The sequence below is a fragment of the Colossoma macropomum genome, unplaced genomic scaffold (assembly GCF_904425465.1).
Source record: "Colossoma macropomum unplaced genomic scaffold, Colossoma_macropomum, whole genome shotgun sequence".
Taxonomy (NCBI): Eukaryota; Metazoa; Chordata; class Actinopteri; order Characiformes; family Serrasalmidae; genus Colossoma; species Colossoma macropomum.
This window is the reverse complement of record NW_023495014.1, coordinates 2,593-23,377: the sequence shown is the minus strand read 5'-3', so window position 1 is coordinate 23,377 and position 20,785 is coordinate 2,593. Positions and strand designations below refer to the sequence as shown.

At 38.3% G+C, this 20,785-nt stretch overlaps 3 protein-coding genes across 4 annotated transcripts; 2 read left to right on the top strand and 1 right to left on the bottom strand.

The window, feature by feature from the left end:
- Window positions 1-6,135: 6,135 nt before the first annotated feature.
- LOC118800923 lies at window positions 6,136-7,599 on the bottom strand. The gene is made up of 2 exons (XM_036561093.1): window positions 7,544-7,599; window positions 6,136-6,891 (listed from the first exon to the last, which is right to left on the bottom strand). Exons 1-2 carry the CDS (start codon window positions 7,586-7,588, stop codon window positions 6,265-6,267), a joined length of 672 nt encoding a protein of 223 aa, XP_036416986.1. The 5' UTR covers window positions 7,589-7,599; the 3' UTR covers window positions 6,136-6,264.
- A 5,525-nt stretch (window positions 7,600-13,124) lies between these two features.
- Window positions 13,125-17,052, top strand: LOC118800922 (sialoadhesin-like). Of its 2 annotated transcripts, XM_036561092.1 has the most exons (5): window positions 13,125-13,145; window positions 14,889-14,976; window positions 15,899-16,234; window positions 16,334-16,569; window positions 16,905-17,052. In XM_036561092.1, exons 2-5 carry the CDS (start codon window positions 14,919-14,921, stop codon window positions 16,932-16,934), a joined length of 660 nt encoding a protein of 219 aa, XP_036416985.1. In that variant the 5' UTR covers window positions 13,125-13,145; window positions 14,889-14,918; the 3' UTR covers window positions 16,935-17,052. The 2 variants fall into 2 exon arrangements, with proteins under 2 accessions (XP_036416985.1, XP_036416984.1); XM_036561091.1 differs by lacking the exon at window positions 13,125-13,145 and having other exon boundaries at window positions 14,614-14,976.
- Window positions 16,901-19,343, top strand: LOC118800921. The gene is made up of 6 exons (XM_036561090.1): window positions 16,901-17,243; window positions 17,456-17,674; window positions 18,491-18,575; window positions 18,670-18,709; window positions 18,817-19,052; window positions 19,140-19,343. The coding sequence occupies exons 1-6, from the start codon at window positions 17,135-17,137 to the stop codon at window positions 19,213-19,215; spliced, it is 765 nt and encodes a 254-aa protein (XP_036416983.1). The 5' UTR covers window positions 16,901-17,134; the 3' UTR covers window positions 19,216-19,343.
- Window positions 19,344-20,785: the final 1,442 nt, after the last annotated feature.

Below are 20,785 nucleotides of genomic sequence, written 5' to 3'. Positions count from 1 at the left end.
GTTCTGGGGTTCAAATTTTGTGCAGACTGTCTAAAGCCTGTAGTGAAATTGTAATGAAAATTATCGCTATAGTTACACAAAAATTTGTAGGCGCTACAGTTATTAGTGACATTTCATAAAACTGTAGTGGCTACAGCTACTAGCTACAAAATTTTTAGTTAGCTACAAAAAGTAGCGCACTACTTAGCTACTCCCCCCTTCCTGCACACATGATGATAAAATCAGTCTCATCTACGATTCAGTTTTACTCTCTCATATCATGCAGGTGTGGAGAGTTTAAACAGCTTCTATGAGAACATTAGAAGTGAACAGGCTTTTCAGTACATTTCTGTAAACAGATAACATTCATCCCACTTTGACACTATCAGATTTTAGATCAAATATCAGATCAGATATTTTTCACGGGGTGGGTGAGTTAAATATTAGTTAAATACAACACTGGGGCAGAGCTTGTAGAGTGGAGGAGATAAAATGAGAATATCGTTATCCATTTTGGAGTACGAGCTAATGCAGGTTACACAATAAAAAGAAAGAGCTATTTTCGTGATACGTCACTATTAATGTGGATTTAGAGCGCATATTGGAGACTTGGAGACTTAATATAAGACTTATGGATTGAGTGTTTGCAGGCTTTGTGATTCTGTTGACTGTTATCTGTACATTATGTTGCAGTTTAGTTGATTTTGAATTAATGGCAAGAACCACGGGGGGATTCAACTCAGCCTAAAGACTCCCTACAATAAGACAGCACCCCCACCCTGCACCCTGAGTCTCAACTCCCTGGGTCTTGCAATTCTTTACCTGTTACTTAGTTTTGATAAATAGAAGCTTCCCAGTGGTGGCTTTTGTTTGTGAAACGTATGCAGTGTCACATTGTTGTTGTAATCTTTTGTGATGGTATGTAATTTAGTAATTGCTCCTGCTGACTTGAGCCAGCAGTTTTTTCTTCTCTCTGTCAGTGGAGAAACCAAACGTTTTCACTTCTTTCTCCGAGCGACTGAAGCATCTCCATGACGCAGAGCAAACCATGCTGGGGACTATATGCAAGGACAACATGGAGAAAAGGGCACAGACAAACTGCCTGCCAGGCTTTTCGTGTTTGAGTTTGTTATAGCTTTATTTAATGAATCCATCGCAGTAAATATGTGCAGAGTAAAAAGACAAGATATATAAATATGTTTATATGTGTACAAACAAATATAAATAGATGTGTTTATTATGTCCTGTCTGGATGTGATGTATTTTAATGTACGCTTTTTAATACAGATTTTTTCATATGCAAGCCAAACAAATTTCTTTGGTTCCTTCTGTCCTTTCGGAAAGTCATAGAGTTTACAGTAGTCATCAAGTCATTAAAATGATCTAGGCCTTGGGATTACTGAAACAACCATTAATTAAAGATGTATTTATGTTAATTATATTTATTTATGTTGAAAATTAATCTGATCTCAATTTTGAAACATCCCTTCCCCTCCCTCTCAGTATATCAATAAACATTAGGATATGACTGATCTTAACTACCATACAAGTTTAAGAACATAATATCTATAATACTGAAAAGTCAAAGCAATGAAACAACGAAAACACACTTTGAAACCATGTTCACTTTAACCCAACATGTCAGAAAGGCAGGTAACGACAGCTGTTTAATCCTCTAATAGCCAATTTGACTTTTAAATGCATCATATTGTTGTAGCTACACACACACGTTGGTTTTCTTTATAAATATTGTAAATCAGTGCATTTATTGACTTTAAAGTACCAAAAGACGCAGTTTGTCGCTGAGTGTTTATGGGTTTAAATTGCCCGCAAAGAACTTCCTGGAACTATCTGAAGTCTACGTGAATCACGTGACCATCAAGCGTTTTGAACTTCCGTTGACGCGGCTCTCTCTCTATACGGCTCTGCGTTAGTCAATCTCTGGTAGTGAAGCAGAGGCAGCGCTGCATTAGAGCAGCAGCAGCGCCTCCCTCAGGTCGCCCCCTGCTATTACAGTATATTGTGAATGAGAATAAACTAAAGATGATTTGGACCAATCATAGCATTTAGAGGGAGCTAAAGCCCCCCATAAAATCTGCCTAGCAACGCCTATAAATATCTGTTTATTTCTATGTTGATTTGACTTAATGAGGTCTAAAGTGAGAGTTTAATAGATTCATTCTATTTTTTATATAAAATAAATGTTAAAATATGAAATGAAGTAAATAGTATTTGACTATATTTAAAAAAAAATAGATTATTATGTAAGCATATATAATGCAAACTGTGAAAATAAAACCATTAATTGTTAAAATTAATAATACAAAATTACATTTAGAGCTGCAGTCTGTTCAGCTGACAGAGGACTGTAAACCTGCTCTACTGAGAGAGAAGAACGGTTAGATGGTGAAGAAGCGGTGAGATCGGGTCTCCTCTCTCACTGTACGGCTCAACTGGGTCACATCATCTTCAGGAATCTGTGCAGATCAGTAACTGATGGAAACAGCAGCTGCTTCAACCAAAGGACTTTAATAAAAGTGTTTTAACTTCTAAAAGTTTGAGGATGAGCTGTGGAAACGGAAACTGTCAGAAATACTTTTTCTGTTCAACTTCAGCAGAAAAATTGATTATATGTACCTGAAATGTGAAAACCTACGGAGCCTCTAAGGGGGTGTGGTTAAAAATGACTGCATTTTCTGGCAATAATTTTGCGTCACTGGCAAATACATTTATGAAATTCTCTCGAAAATGTTTTGTGTTCCTTGTAAAATGCAGCAGATTCTGCATGAGAACACAAAACTTTTGCGAGGGAACCCAATGACTTTTTTTTTTTGCAAAGGCAATTTTCTGTAAAAATCCAACTTATTGGAATTTTTATTTTTTTGTGAAAAAAAAATATGCATTTACGCAAATAAATTTAGTCTCATAAAAATTTAGTATGTGACAGATTTCTGTTCTGTTTTTGAGCAGCAAAAACTACTTGATATTAAAATAAAAATCCACAGTAAAATAAATAAGTAAGAAAAATAGCATTTCTAAAAATGCATTCTGAGCACGTGGTGCAGCAGCAGTGCATCTTGGGAGGCTGTAACAGTATATATACAGGTGTTGAGAGACGGAGCTTTACTTATTTCGCTTGAACGTTCATCAGGTAAGATCTGTCTCTGCCTATTGACTGTAGACTAAAACTCTGACATGAAAATGAAGGAAATCAATAAATAAAGTTATTTATTGAAAAATTAACTCACATAATCTAACCTTTCACGTTCACTTTAAAAAAGAATCAGTTGTCTGTATTCTAATGCTGAGGGGTTTTCTGCTCCAGCTTCAACATATGAAGAGTTTGGGAAGATGAGAATGGGGTCACAACTGATGGTCATTCAGGTGAGAAGATTTTGGCAGTTCAAAGATAAAAACTGCAATGTATTTTTTCTCATAAGCCCTCGAGTTTCCTTGTAAATCTGAGTTTAATAGAAATAATGTTGCTAAACACAGACAAGAAGAGAGAGAGAAAGAAGCAGCTACAGAGCAAAATCACACTCTTTCTGCCCGAGACTGTACAAACCTACAGTCTGTGTATTTGAGACCTGCAGCTTCTCTAAGAGAGAGGAGAGAGAACTGCTTTACGTCACCCTCTGAAGGAAACTGTGTACATTTTTTCACTGAACTGTTAATCATGTAGGTTGGATGAACTTCTTAGACCTGATCAATCCAGACAGAGATCGTGTGTTTTGGTTGTTTTAGGAGGAGTGAACTGTAAAGCTATCACTGCTCAGCCAGCACTACTTTCTACTAATTTCTATTTACAAGAAACACACTGACTTATTCAGTTATTTTCTTTATTGTTTTTATTTTGCTGTATTGCTGGAATTCGCCGCCTTTCTTCCAGTGTGAGGTCATTTCTGGAGTCTCTGGAGATTTTTATCTGTACAGTTAAAAGGAGACACAATCTCATTAATAACAGTTTAACTTCATATAAACATCATAGACTGTTCTGCTCATTTCTTTATGCGTCACTTCCTTGTTCTTGTTCTTACCTGCTCTTTGTGATGATGTCTTTAATAGATGTTTTGTCTCTTGGTGGCACAAATTTCTCCACCATCTTCATACAGTCTTTATGGCTGCCCAGAAATCTCAGAGTATTACGTGCATGGAGTCTGTGGAGAAAGAATGATGAAATGGTTTTCAGTGCTGGTGGATAATGAAACATGTTCATGGGGGACAGTACTGACCCGGGGGGCGTAAAAATCAGGAGAGCTACATACCTCACTTCCTGTGCAGAGTCTAGGGCCAGTTTGCTGATGGCGGTCAGGAACCTGCAGGTGAAGTCCTTTTTGCCGTTCAGCAGGCGTGAAGCTCCCAGCAAACACGCAAGCTTCTCCAGATGCTGCGCAGTGCAGCTTCTCACAGCGGCGTTTCGGTGGCTGGAGAGTGAAGAGTGAACACACAGTGAGAGACACAGCCAGAGTTTACATACAGGAGAAATCTAGACTCACATTTTATGAAGATGTTATTAATGAATTAATGAAAATCAGAGTATGAATAGTCTCAGTGATGCATCAGTGCAGCTGAGAAAACAGTTTTAGTGGTGCTTTGGAAAACTTTAGGTAACACAAATTTAATGTACTATATATTGATTAAAAAAGCTAGTAGTTTAGTTCCCATTTGTACGGCTGCCTGACAACTGTCTGCTGTAACACTGACTGCATGTCATTTTTACTAAAATTGTCTTTTTCTATTTTAGTTTACAGTTTAATCCTAATTATAAATGTGTAATGTGATGTTTACCTGAATCCACCAGTCAGTAGAGCATGCAGGACCCGGCCAGGTGAGCAGTTCTGCACCATCATGCTGAGAGCCACCTCCACATCCTCTCTGATGAACTGGCTTGACTCCCCGGCCTTGTGCAGCAGGACACAGGCAGTGCTCTCCACCTCCTTGTCCATTTTCCTCTGTAGGTGGACACACAGGTGGGCCAGAGTGGTCATGGCAGCGCGAGACACCATGGAGCGCAGGTTCTTCACCTGAGACAGTGAACACAAAAGAAGCACAGTGAGTCTCTGTCTGTAGTTCAGTCACTGACTTTTGTCTTAGAACATGAGTGACTATGACTGTGTGTAATGAAATGAAAACTCTATGAAGAAAGAAATCTTTCTCAAGATTTTAGTTGGTTTACTAAATCTTTTCAGTACAGATGGAAAATGTAAAGCTGCTGTTTGGAGTCTTTTTACAGAGCACTCAGTTATCAGTACAGAGGCTTTGTACAAGCTTGTGTTTGAAGTGTGTGTCTCACCTCCTGGATGACGTTCAGGCAGATATCGTGGAGCTCAGGTAGCAGGACTAAAGCGTGGTGCTCTGCCAGAGCACGCACCAGTTTCAGCCCCTCTATCTTCCTCTCCCTGTTTCAAAAGAAAGACATTAGAATCAGATGAACATCACAGTAAACATGATAAAGACTGATTCAGCCAGTATGTTAAACATTTAACACAGGAGCAGAACTAGCTGTGGATAATGGACATTTTCAGTGGAAACATTTGAAGATTCTAATTATTAGGAGAATCAGTCAACAATTGTTGTGTGTATATTCCACAGTATTTAAATTATTCTCAGCCATTATAACTCTAGTCTGAACACTATTCTAAAACACATCACTGCTCCATTAGAATCTGATCTTCATTCTGTCTGCACACTGTAAGTTTGGTGTTTCTACTCTGGTTCACTAAAGTCATACCATTCCTCATCCTGCAGCAGTTTAAATGCCTGTCTGACAGCAAGTTCAGCAGCCTTTGGAGCAGCTCTTTTGACTTCAGGCTCCACCTGGGCTTCAGTTTCCCTCCTCTGATGAAACAGAGCCACTTTTGGCGCAGTGCTGTTCTCTGCAGGCTCCACTTCAGCTTCCTCTGATCTCCTCCTCTCTCTAACTAGGCCTCTCCATCTGGGTATCTTGCTCCCTACAATTATTTATACATCGTTTATTAACATTTGTATATCATCTGTTTGTTAACAGGCACAGTACTTAAAGTCTTCTAAGTCCTGTTCATAAAAATCATGAAAACAGGATTTTTAGTTTAGTTACATTTCTTATTAAATATTTTATTTTTGCTTCAAGTAGAAATGTTAGCTGAGGTAGCACTAGCTGTTGGGTGAATGATTTAATCTTTCCTTTCTACATATATAATCCATTCTATATATATGAGGTTTACAGAACTTTGCTGGATGCTGCATATGAACCATGTGTTCCCTCCTGCTCTAAATATTAACTACTTCTAAGTACTTTCTACTAAACTAAGACAAATTCTTGAAATATTTGAACTTACCAGGTGCAAAGTAGGCCTTGTTCCCTTTCTTGGCCAGCATGTGCAGATTCCTCGGTCTGGGCAACCTGCTGGGTTTCGCAACAGCTGGAGGTTCAGGTGTGCAGAGCTCTGGGGAGGGGTCTTCTGGCCTGAAGGGGGAGCAATCCTGCTCAACAGCCATCTTCAAGCCCCGAACCCTGCGGTGGGGCCTCTCCCTTTTCCGGGGCTCGTCCGAAGGTGGAAAAGGCTCCATATACGGTGGGTCCACATCAGAGCCAGACAGGCTCTCCAGGCTGCTGCACACCTTTTTCTCTCTTAAGCGTTTCAGCAGAATGTGGCCCAAACCACCTCTTTTCATCTGGGGCTCCAGACAGATGTCATTTGACCTGTGGAACCTCCTGGTGGACTGGTGGTGCAGTGCATTATGGGTTGAGGGGTGATCACGATCCTGGATTGAGCTGCGGATCCGTCTGAGGATGACCTCCTGGGTCTGCTCATATTTGCTGTTCATTTCCCTCAACATACGACCACGACCCTCCAGATACTCCTGCCTCTCTCGCTCCATTCTATCCAGACAGGCGAGATCAGGGATAATGGGGCTCTTCCGAATGGAATCCTGGAAAAAAGAACAGGGAACACATGTTCTACTGGTTAGTCTACACACCAGGGTAAGTTAGGATATGTGATGTGATGTGTTATCATGATACTTTAAGACAATTTCTCGATACACAATATGCACAAAAAATAATATGTTTGAGCAGGTAAACAAGAATCAGTAGAGCCACATTTAATACATATTACTATCACATATAGCAATATACACACTATTCTTGTTCTCTGTTTCTCTGCACTGCACTGAATCCAGTTAAACTGGACTGATTTTGCTCTCTTTGTAATGAAATATGTAGTTGTTCAGTGTCTATAAGCACTGATGATCCACAATATTCTCAGAGAACCATATTGTAATTTATCATAATAATGATATATATTGCCAACCTCTACTGTATAGATTTCATTTTAATTTTATTAAATAATCAGAATAAATCTTTTTATATTTGTTTATAAATGTTTTCTTTATACTTTAATCTCTATGTGGAACCCAGTTTACAGCATTTACTGTAACTTATTTAGAGATGAACAGTTTTTAACTACCACATTCATTCGTCACAGATCTGTAGTCATATAGACCTGAGATCTGATCGGAATATCAATAAAGAACATGCTTTAGATTTAAGAGTAGATTAATAAGTGTAAGTTCTTTTAAATACCGCTGTCGTCCAGCTGTTCTTCTTCTGTGAATCTTCTCTCCTCATCTCTGCAGTCAGTTCTTGCAGTTCATAATAATCATCTGAGATAATCGTTCCTCCACAGTCTCATCACATCGAATGATTAGAATGTTAAAAGACGGTCTTTATGTCGGGCAATGTGACATCATCAGTGGGCGTGTCTCAGTTGTGACATCATCGCCCGGAGAGAGGTCCTCTGCCAAAACTACCGTCTCTACGCTAAAACCATGATAACGTCATACATGGACGTGAAGGACTGAGAATCTATTAAAGAGTAAAATATGTTAAAGAGCTTAAATAAATGTGAAATATTAGAAGAGGAACAACAGATCAGCTCTCACTGATGCACTGATTCTAAAGACTACAGTGAGAATCTGTCAGTTCATGAAAACTATGATCAGTTTAATCTGATGATTCACTTCATTATAATAAACTAGAACTAAACACGAATCACAGAGAAGAAGAAACATTTGAATGTGAATGTTGTTTATTATTTATTGATCAGTTACATTATTCTGTTCTATAAATGAATTAAGTAATGATTTTAAAGGGCTGTTGAGGTGATTGACAGTGTGAACACAGACAGTTCCTGTTACTTTAAAGTCAATCAGAAATCATAACGCATTTCCTTCAGTACTGTAACATATTTCTGAGTGAAACTCGGGATCAGGGAGGGTCTCTGAACCAGCTGAGACTCACTGGATAATAGGTGGGCGTGATGGGAGGGGGAGGGAGGGCTGAAACAGGATATGATTGGTTAATATTATTTTCCCCGCCCACTGATGACATCACCAACACTCAGAAGACGTTTCAGAGGCAAGTTATTATATTTTGGTGGAAGATGACAGAAAATAAGAACTGTGTGTTTCTAATTATGAATCATCATTAATATGATCAGAGACTCAAACTAACAAGGTAAAAACATCAGTTTTGATTTGAGGTTGACTTTAAGCTCAGAGCTCAGACACTTCAGATTAACAGCTTTTACAGTTTGACAGTGTTGATAACTTTGAGTGCTGATTTAGTTTCTCAGTCTGAAGTGAAGTTCATGTCTTGTTCTGCAGTAAAACTGTTCTAACAGACCCTCAGTGGAAGTTCTCTGTAGTTTTTCAGTAAATGGCTTATTTTGATACTTAGCTATAGCTGCCAGCTAACGATACCAGGTTCAGTCACTATTTGTCGTTTTTCGTTTGTTGATGTTGTAAACAGAGCTTAACAGACTTTATCAGATACTAAATCTACACTGAGCTCTTATTTAAGCTGTGTTAAGTTGAATGGGGTGAGATCTGATCTGATTCCTTCGTTTCTATCAATATTGTTGTTCTAGTTATTTGTATGGGATCATCCTGTCATATACAACACATTTAAACTAACAGCGCTAACAGACTGAAAACATTGATGGGTTTATTTTACTGAAATGAGCTGTAGTTTCTTTGTTCAGGCGTTTTTCTGATCATGTTTGAGACTAAATCACAGAAAAGCATTTGGTTCTTTGTTCCAGCAGCAATAAACACCAAAGAGAGACAGCGCCATCTAGCGACCAATGAAATACTCACCTATTTACAAAACCATCCCTTATTGGCTGAACGCGAGATAATGAAGCACGTAAGACTGATTAGTCCAGTTCTGTCTACAAAATGAAGGTCAGTAAAACAGTGTTTATTTAATAAAACCACAGGAACCCAAACTGGCTTAAAATAAAAGTGTTTATTCAGGACAGATTCCTTCTTATTACGTATATTTGTCTATAAACACCTTTGATGAATACCTTATGTGGACATTTGCTTTGACGTTTTGACAGTTTGCTGAGTTTTAGTAAAAAATGCAACTTTTTATTAACTGATTTTTTTAAATGTGTGTTTCTTTCACTTTTTCAGTGACATCTTTTCTGTTTCATGAGCTTCAAGTTTAAAATATGTCCACAGAAACGATAGCGCACTGCTAATGAACTGAAAACTGCTCTGAGGTAATGAAGGAAATTCTGGTTAAATTACTGATTAAAATGATAAAAGAACATGATTGATCTGCTGCAGAAGAGCTGGAGAACTGACCACGGTAGTTTTTTTACTAAGTGGCTCATTTTGATACTTTAGCTGCTTGCTAACGTTAGCAAACTAGATTCAGTCATTATTTGGTGTTTGTCGTTCATTTATGTTAAGTAAACAGAACTTAACCTGACTTTATTAGAATACTTACACTTACTGATATATCAGACTACAGAACAGTTACTAATAAAGTCTTCATTCAGTTAGTAAAGCTATTTATTATTTACATGAAGCACATTTAGAAGAATAAATGAACAAATGATTGTGTGGAAGAGATTTTGCTAAATAAATAGTTAACAAAGCTGCTTTTTCTTCATGCAGGTTTAAATAAGTTCAGAGTGTTATTTATTTATAATAAATCAACATTGAGAAACAGTCAGTTCTCTATAAGGACTGAAATAACGTGCTGTATTAACGTGTCTTAACGTGTCTCCTCAGCTTTTCCTGCTTGATTTGGATGCTGTGTTGTTGCTCCACAGATGTAGAACAGAACGTCCATCTCTCTCAGCTTTTCTCCAGGATCCAGAGCTCCTGCATCTTCAGCTCTGAAAGTCCAGTCCACTGAGCTCATGGTGAGTGTTGTGTTGTTTATGTTGGGGGTTTATGGTTTTGGATCTGGCTGTAGGTCTGAGATGATCATCATGATCAATGATCATGAAAAGAAGATCTAGTGACTGTTTTTTCCAGTCAGACAAATGTAGAGCGTTATGTGTGGTTTTGATCATTCTTTAATGCTTTTTGGTGATGTTTTGTTACAAACTAAAAGTTCCTTTAAATTTATATTTTTACTGTATACCATAATTATTTTGATCCTTTCTCCTAAAGAAGTGTTGTCACATAATTGGTTGAATTTATTTTTAAGAGCTTTGGTTAGTAAGAAAGATGGTTTTTAAATCTAGTAATCAGAAGGATTACACATTTATCCTCTGGGTGACGTGTAAGATGAAAATTTGTGTACTTTCTCCATTCATTCGAGCCTCGATATACTGAACAGAAAAAATGACCTGGAATAAGGACCGTGTCCTTAAAACCCTAAAAAGAGCCTGTGTGGCTTTCTGAAAGTCTTATTCATACCTCTAAACGTATGTTTGGGATGGAACCTACGCCTGTATATGAGGTGGAGGGAAGCATGTGTGTCCTTTGAAGAAGACTCTAATTTGTTGGTTAGACTAAAGGATTGTCCTTTGTAAGTTGTCGTATCTAGAAAGTTTATTTTTTCATTATCGAGCGATAATTAAAAGTGATTTTAATTGATTCATGGTGTTAAACTTGGATATAATTTGTTCTTCAGAATGAGGCCTTGTTCCCCGTATATCATATATATATGTATATGTAAAAGTGGGCTGGGAGGGTTTTGCATTTGATGAATGCTGTTTCCTCCCAATTTGCCATATATATGTTTGCATATGCAGGGGCGAGTTTTTCTCCATTGTCGTCCCCTTAATATGTAAGAAAAACTGACTTATTTGTAGTAACTTTCATTTGGTCTGTGGACATCTGGGTTTTGGTGAAATGTTTGTATTACGTCCTCTAGACCCTTATGAGTTTTATATTTATATAATCTTTTATGTCAGTAGAAAATAAAAATGCGTTTGTGTCTGGCTTTTTTAATGTTTACAACAAAATCATATGTATCGTTGATGTAGCAGTGATGTTTGGTAGATGAAGGGTTCAAGTGATAATCTAGATATTCAGCTGTAGCTTTCACTACTACAATCCAATACAATTGGTCTCCAAGGTGGCGTATGTTCTGTTGGCCATGTTTCTTTAATTTTATGTATTTTGAGGTGTAAGTAAAATTGACAAGGCCTTGGGGTGTTGTCCCCCCTCATATAACTGACTTGCTTTTTATTGGTAAAGCCCCCTGAAAGTAGCCAATCCAGATATTTTCTAAAGTGCTGTGAAGTCTGGGGATAGATGGGTCTAATTTCCTGTAAAATTCTGGATTGTTTAATTGTCTGTTTGCCTCTCTTACATATTGGGTCCTATCAATGATTACTGGAACATTTTCCTCATCAGCTGGTTTTATGACTGTACTTCTGTTCTTAATTAAGGATGTTAAGGCCTGTTTTTCTTGTGTGGTCAAATTGGGTTTATAGAGGAAGGGTTGTAAGGGTCAGTCTTTGAGTGTATCTTTATCCAGTTGAACTGGATCCCTTAATACAAATAATTCCATGCTGGGAGTGGCAAAAAAACAAAAAATCCATCCGCATCCACAATGCATGTGAAAAAAAAATCCCAAAACAAAGAAATTCCCGGGCACACCGTCTTAAGAAAATATAGAAAGCCTTTATTGAAACATGGTGATATGTATAAAAATGTGCCAATGCGTTGTGGCCCTGTTGGCCTTAATCAGGACACAAAACAATGGCATGTCAATAGGAAACACCTGAGAACACCCATATATATACACAAGCTTCTATCACCTGTTGGTCAGGAAGAAAAAGGGGGGAAACGTTCAAAGAAAAGGAGAGAAATTAACATCCTCACTCAAGCCAGGATACTCTATAGCTTTAAGAGTATACATCCAAAATGTCTCCCTCTGAAGTAATTGCCTTAATCCATTACCTCCTCTAATGGACTTTGGAATAACCTCATCAGCCAGCACTCGCAACGAGCTGTGGCTCAGATGTTTAGCCACCTTATAATGCATGGCCATAGGATAATTAGGGTTCTGGGTAACAAATGCATTTTTATGTTCAGATAATCTGTCTCTAAACCCCTCCTTTTCTTTTTCCCCCTTTTCTTCCCGACCAACAGGTAGCAGAAGCTTGTATATATAGGGGTGTTCTCAGGTGTTTCAAATTCCATTTTTTTGTATCCTGATGAAGGTTTAGAAGGCCGCAACGCGTTGGCACATTTTTATACCATGTGCCATATTTCACTAAAGGATTTTTATTTCTTTGTTTTGGGATTTATTTTGCACATGATTTGTGGTGCGGATGGATTTTTTGGTTTTTGCCACTCCCAGCATGGAATTATTTTGAGTACTTTTTCAAATGCAGAAATACACATTCCTGTGATTAACTTCAGTGACAAATTACTGTCCGAGAAGAAAAACAATCTTCGAAAGCTCAGCGACCTTATTCTGGAAATAGTGTCCCAGCAATCAGCAAAGGACTGTTTTCCACAACACAAGATGAACTCCATCGGACTTAAGAAACTGCTCGAAACATATCTGACCATTAATGACTATAGGTGTAATAACATCATTTAGTTACTGGAGGGCAGCAGTGAGTGTGCTGAAGCTCACAGAATCTCACTGAACACACACAGAGTCTCACAGTGCAGTTATTTTATTACCTGTTGAGATTCTGCTCTCCTTTTTCTGTAATGAGAATTACATTTTTTCTTTCCTTTCTTTATATACACTGACCGCACCTTCATTAACCTCCTTTTATCTACACAGTGTCCTGTGACCACTGATGAAGAACTAGAGGATGAGCAACACAAACTGTGCAGCAACAGCTGAGCTACTGTCTCTGACTTTAGATCTACAAGGTGCATCAACAAAGTAGGAGTGTCTAAAAGAGTGGACAGTGAGTGGACACAGTGTTTAAAAACACCAGCAGCACTGCTGTGTCTGATGTACTTGTACCAGCGCAACACACACTAACACACCACCACCATGTCAGTGTTACTGCAGTGCTGAGAATGATCCACCACCCAAATATCTGCGGTGGTCCTTTGGGAAGCCTGACCACAGAAGAACAGGTGTAGACATAAATGATCCTGATCCAAGTAAAGAACATTTCTCGTAAAGAATGGAAGATGACTGACTTAGCGACTGGAATTTAGCTAATTATCTGCTAATAAAACAGTGTGATGGGTAAATCAATCTGTCTGTATGTCTAAAAAGCACTAACAGACCCTCTCAGCACAGATTTCTCTCTTTATCCTTCTCTTTCTACCTGCATTCATCTGTGTGATGGAGCAGCACTGCAGTTAACAGTGAGACCTGCAGAAGGACACTTTGATGACTGGCCACATGGACTAGTTAGCATTATTAGCTAAAGCTAATCTGGCTCCATCAGATTCCAGTGTTCAGTGACTATGAGAGAATATTACGTTGTTAAAGTGATATGTTGTTAGTTTGTCTTGATCTTTTTCATTTATATGCAGGTAAAATGGATTGGATGGATAAATTCTGTTTTCTTATCAGTTACTGTCCATATTCCTGTTTAAGTGACAATGTCTGTCTGTTATAAATCCAATTTTTTATTCGACTGTATATCTAAAAATCACTGTTTACTTCCCTCTTTACCTGAGTCCACACCCTGAAGAGTCGACACTTCACTCACAAGAATGTTTGTGTGGAGGGAGATAAAAAGAGAGTGTAAAGTAAATCAAAATGGAATGTTTAATTGCATTTCTGCATCTTATTGTTTTGCGCTGAGGACTATAAGGTCATATTTACACTGCTGCCATCAGTACCAGACATCGACCCACAGTTTCCACAGTAGAATATGAAGCCTTTGCTAAAAACACCTATGCATGTGACTTGTGGTTAATGTTCCCTCGGGAGCAAAATATACAGTGAGAACAGTGAAGGTTCTGCTAAAGAAGAACCCAGTAAAGCACTGATACCATATAGAGTCTCTAAGCTTCAAAGTTTGATAGGGAAACCGTTGACTGATGTTCATGATTAAAGACTCTGGGAAACCATGATGAACAAATGAAAATGATTACCATCATCTAGCTCAGGTTCTTGGGGAAGTAAAACCATAGATATCATGTACTGGTCAGTCTGAATTACCTCTTATAGTGACTGACCAGACCTCAAGGCCTTTAACTGGAAGAACAAAGACCTGAAAGACAAATACACTGTCTGGTATAACTGATGATGTGGGACTAAGCATGACCCAGGCCATCTTTAACACTTACTTTAAATTAAAGTTAATCTGTAGGTGTTAAAAGAGGATAAAAGAAACATCGGCGATGCTGCAGTCATCTGTGGCAAAACAGCGGATTCGGCCTCACTCTCTCTGGGTGGGCAGGGCGGCCCTCCATTTTGTGGCCTTGAATAAAGACACAAAAGGAAGAGACTGTAAGCTAAAAGGTGGAGGTGTGATGACAAAGCAAAATGCACAAACACACCTTCCGGGTCTTTGTTTGTTTGATCATAGTTTACAAGTGCAGAGTGAAGAGTGAGCAGAGTAGTGATCACCTCACTCACTACTAATAAGAGTGACCTGCTCGGTCATTTATTTTAGTCAGATTTCATTCTTTGATGCTTCCTGAGTCAAATTCTGCCTACATCCTTTATTTTGTTGAACTGCAAGAATCAGCGGTGTTGGAAGGGTGAAGCTGTCATGTCTACCAGAACATCAGGAAATATCACAGCAGCAGTGACTCTCATACTACTGACAGGTAAACCTTTACATTTTTATATTCATTTGTCTGAACTGAAAGCAGGACTAGATTGTTTGCACACAATCTTTGAAATAAACATTACAGCAGCTGCAGAAGTGAGTGATTGATAACTGCACCATTTTATTGTTTGTTTAAGCTTTTTATAGAGATCTTCTCTGCCAGTGTGCATTCTTATCATATTTATATATCTATTTGCATAAACTAACATGTACAAGTTAGAAAAGCCCTTCAGCAAGTCTAGGAAACCAGAATGTTCTAAAACAAAGTAAAGGCTTTGTTTCAGAACATTTTATAAACTTCAAGTGAATCTGACACCAGATATTTAAATATTTAACTATATTTAACTCCATAGTTTTTTAGCAGTTAACTGCCGGGTTTGTTAGGTGTATTTGAGCAGGGAAGCTGGACGCTGACCCCCCAGGACCAGAACTGAATACATTTGGAAACAACTTCATAAACATACAACAGCTACAGTAACAAGTGTTTAATAACTGCTCCATTTTATCATCTGTTAATGAATTTTATATTTTGAGATCTTCTCTATCGGCATTATAAACTGTACAAATCTCCATCTAAACTACTTCAAACTATTTTTAAGCTGAGGTCTGTTTCTTTAAAGTTTTGTATATTTAAACTAGAGATACTCATTATCAGTGTCTAGCTATTCTAAACTGTTCAGAGCTCCACAGTGACTATTTTAAACAGTTTTAAACTGAGTTCAGTTCCACTGTGGTTTTTAACACCACCAGCCAACTTCACACGTCCTTGTGTTGCTCATAGCAACAGCAGCAGTATTTCACACTGTGGTCACACAGTCAGTTAGAGCACGAGAGTTTCCCCTCACATCAGAACTTGTGTGCATGCGTGTGTGTGTGTGTGTGTGTGTGTGTGTGTGTGTGTGTGTGTGTGTGTGTTTCAGGAGTTCAGGCTCAGCACAGTGTAACTCTCTCCTCTCAGAGTCTCTGTGCTGTTACTGGATCTACAGTAAAAATCTCCTGCCAGTTTACAACACCTGATCATTATAGTGTCAGAGAGAGAGAGTGGTATCAGCTCCAGAACTCTGATGGAGAAGAACGAGTCCTGAGTAAAGATCCTCAATACGCAGCACGAGTTTCTGTAAGAACAGAGCAGAATGACTGTGATCTGACAGTGAAGGATGTGAGACTGAGAGACTCTGGAGTTTATAACTTCAGATTTAGAACATCAAGCAGTGACTGGATATCAGCTTCATCTGGAGTTAATCTGACTGTTACAGGTAAATAAACACACACTGATGCAGAGTTTCTGTCTTTTCACCCAAAACATATAAAATGTCATTCACAGAATTCATGTATATGATGTGATGTGTGTGTAGAGTTGCAGGTGAAGGTGGATCGTAAGACTGCAGGACAGAGAAAGGTGAAACTGACCTGTAGCTCCACCTGCAGTCTTGATGAAATCCTTACCTACGACTGGTACAGAAAAGGAGAATACAAGCCAATTACAGGTGGTCCCTCCATTGTGCTGGACTCCACCAGTCATCTGATGAGGGCAGCTACTACTGTGGGTTGTTTGACAGCAGTGGTAGATTTCACCGCTCTCGTTCAGTGTGTAAGTATCAGTTAAACTAATCCTCAGATCACTCAGGCTCCATATGCTGGTGCGCCTTTAGCTACTATGTCTGCAAACGATCACTCACACCACCATTTCCTCATGATTTATAGATCTGTGTGTTTGAGTAATGTTTTCTTCTTAAAATAGCAAAGGATTTGATTGAAAAAATGTTCTACCTGTATGTTGCATTTATTTGCATTTCCTGTAATGATCAGGTAAATATCAGTGCAGTAATTATTGTTTTAATTCTTTTTTGCTGAGTAAGTGTGTGTATGTGTGTGTGTGTGTGTGTGTGTGTGTGTGTGTGTGTTGTGTGTGTGTGTGTGTTGCAGGTGTTCTGGGTAAAGAGTGTTGGGGTGTGACTTACACTCCTGAACGTGTGTGTGCTCTGAAAGGATCATCAGTTGATCTCTCCTGCTCTTATAACCCTGGAGGACACACAGTGACTAAATCAGTGTGGTTCATTAAAGAGCAGGCTGGTGCTGAGCCTGTAGATGTGAGAGAGGATGAGGAGTATCAGGGACGAGTGCAGTACAGACAGAGCTTCCAGAATGACTGTAGTATGAGAATCACTCACCTGAGAGAGAGAGACGCTCAAACATACAGATTCAGATTCTACACTGATGGAGGTGAATACACTGGACAACCTGGAGTCACTCTGTCTGTCACAGGTAGAGCTGCATATCATAAGTTTGAAATAAGGTACATATAATATGTTTATAGATGAGGGAATTCAATTTCGTTCCAGTATAGTTTATGAATTCGCTGCTGAAACACGCTAGTTCAACTCATCTGTTTTAGTGTTTAAGCAGAGAAATCATCGGACTGTTCTGGACTCCGGCCCTCCAGCACTGCAAATGAAAATCTTGTTTAAAATCTGCAGATCTGAAGGTTATAGTGTCCGACACAGACAGCGGAGGAAAGAAACTGAAGTGTAGCAGCACCTGCACTCTGCCAAACAACCTCACTTACATCTGGTACGAGAACGGACAGCCTGTGATTCACTGCAAATCTGCCTCCTGTGCTGTACCTGCGGTCAGTGGTGCAGTCAGCTACAGCTGCACTGTTGAAGGCCATGAGAGCTTCATCTCTCCTCCAGTGTGTAAGTGGGCAGTTTTAGAATAATAATCTATTCAGTCATTTACAGGTATATTCAGTGGTAGTTTAATTAAAGTAGTATAACCTAAGATTTTTGTTCAAATGAAAGAAGTAACATTATTGAGTCAGGAAAAAAAACAGTACTAAAATATTTTGTGGGTGTGATACCTGTAGTCACCCTGAAATAAAAATGTATCATCTGAATCTAATTCTAGTCAGATTCTCCTAGAAACACCAGAGCAGTGCTCATTCTCTCTGGAGAAACAGTGGAGGGAGATTCAGTGACTCTGAGCTGCGGCAGTCTGAGTCTTTCATCAGTTGGGAGCTAATAAGCATCGACATCTATGAAGCAAGATAGCTAATCAGCTCATTTGGACTTGTAGTTGCATTCAGTGAATAAAAAGGACAAATTGTTAATCGCAGTTATTTATATGTCATTAAGCATCTAAAAACTAAAATTTCATGATTGTAAGAAAACATTTTTCAACACATAATTTTGGATTACTTCTGTTTCTGTCATCATGAAATTTACAGACAGTGTAAAGGTTAACTGCCGTTTCTAAGTTATATAAAAAAAAGGAAAAAACAGATCCAAGGTTTGTTCAGACAGGGACGACATGCACTGGGCTGTTTTTCTGTACTCTTATACCTATTTATTTAAATATTACAAGGACAGTCATTTAGAGTCAGTAAGCATAAACAGACACAGAGTCTCTGAGTCACCTGAGTGTGACACCTTAAATCTCTCTTCACTCTTTTAATATTTCTCTTTTTTTCTGTAATTGATGTGGCTAATGATTTATTTCTGAGGGTCCATCAGACAGCTCAGTGATCACAGTGGGAGTGGTGGTCTTCCTGGGAGTGGCGGTCTTTCTGATACTCATCACAGCAGCTCTGTGCATGTGGTATGTTGCTAAGGTCATACATTTCAGAACATAAATTTCAAATGAATTAAAGTTTCAGTTTGTATGAACTCTGAGCTGGTTGTTTGTTTTTCAGGAGAAAAAAAGGCCACAGCAGCGCTGAGGAGAGTGAACAGGTGAGCATGTTAGAAAAGAGAGACTGAGTGACCACTATCAAATGTTTGTTAATTTCATATTGTGCTCTCTCTCTCTCTCTCTCTCTCTCTCTCTCTCTCTCTCTCAGTGTGTCTCTGCTACTGTATATGGTGTTGTTTCAGCCCTGGCCATGACTTCTGACCCTACAAGCAGAGAAATATCAGATGATCAGGATGACAATCACCTCTCCAGTGTTTATTTCAGACCCTTTCACTCACAGGAAGAGCCTCCATTCCTCACTGCTAAACTTGCTCTAGACTCCACAGAAGAAGAGGGTATTCAGTACGCTGCTGTGAACTTCAGCAGACGCACTGCTGCCCCCCAGTGAGTAAATCATATCATTACATCTGCACTGATTCTGAAGAGATTTAGTTTAGGACATTTATCTAGTTCATCTCTTTGTGTTCACAGGTCTCCTTTGGCTGAAGCAGCTGATGATCCATCTCAGACCTACAGCCAGATCCAAAAACACAAACCTGCAACATAAACAGCAGAACACGTTCACTGTGAGCTCAGTGGACTGGACTTTCAGAGCTGAAGATGCAGGAGCTCTGGATCCTGGAGAAAAGCTGACCTGTTCACTGTAGACCAAACCTGCACATTTAAAAAGAAGCTTGAGAAAAATAGGCTTAGTATATTTTAGTGCTTTTTACTGATCAGTTCTAAAACTGAATGTTTAATTTCCTTAATTTAATTTCTATGAATTAAAAACTAAAATTTAAATTTTAATCTATATGTTGTTAAATATAAAGCCACATATAAATCTATGACCAATGCAACCACCAATCCAAAACATAGGTTGATTTTTATTTTCCTTTTTTCTGTTATCATCTCGAATTACCTTAACTAATCTTTAGAGTTTAATACAATTTGAGAAATTGGCTTCAGGGGTGAAGTAACAGCAAAACACATTTAAAAACAAAAAGGAAAGAAAGAAAGAGTCATAAATAAACAAATGAGTCATACAGATTACATTACATGAGTTCTGCTTTGATTACAGCTCTGATTCACAGTGTAGTTGACTCTGCTGATCAGCTTCAGTCTGCAGATTCAGAGCCAGTCAGAGTCGACGCTTAACACAGAAAATCAAGTGTGCAAATAAAAGAACACATCATCCATGTAGATGAACAGCACTGATTTATATTTCTGTTCAGTGCTTGAAGCAATTTAAAAACATTCTGTAAATAAAGTTATCAAGTGCTTAGTTTTTTATTTTTAGTTTATTCAGTCTCATTATGTTTTTATGTCATTCTTGCTATTTAGATCTGTTTTTCTGTTTGTCTTTTATAAATAGCTTATAAACTTTGGAATAGTGTTTCAGACAATATTAGGAACATCTAGAAAAATCTAAATCTAGGAAAAAACAAACATTGTTTAGGGTCACATTTGTTTTGTTCATTGGGTCTCTTTTTACATTATATTCTTTAAACTAGCATTTTTACCTTTTTTTAAATTGTCTTTCATTTAAAACAATGTGTAAACTTTTTGATCTTATTATTTTGTGCTGAAGGAAATCATGTCTTCAAATAAATGTATATGAATAAATGGTTCTCGAATAGTAAGGGGCGAAAAGATCAGCTGACCCCTTGTGGGTCGAAGCTAGTAAAGCATGCTAATTGTTAGCCACTTAGCTCCCTGGTGGTTTCACCAGGTACATGAAAACAGCCGCCCCCTGCTGGTGAAAGCTGGTGTAACATGTTAAGCAGTAGTTTGTGTATATGTTTGTGTGTGTGTGTGTGGCGTGTGTGTTAAAATAAATAAAGTGGATCTCAGACTCAGCAGCTATAATTTTTTTCATCTAATTTTTTTTAATCTTATCCTTCAGTGCTGGATATTCCTTCAATATACACAGATTTTTTTTGACTCATTTGTAAAATATTAGATGTTGTGTTCCAAAAATACTCCACTCCTGCCATTGAGAACTCCATAGTTTACACTACAGGTTTGAAAGTTTGTAGACGTAGCAACAGTAACCAAGGGGGCGGAGCTTAGCAAAGATTAGTTCTCCAGACCGAGCTGATCTGATCATATATGGAACCAAAAACACTTTTATACAA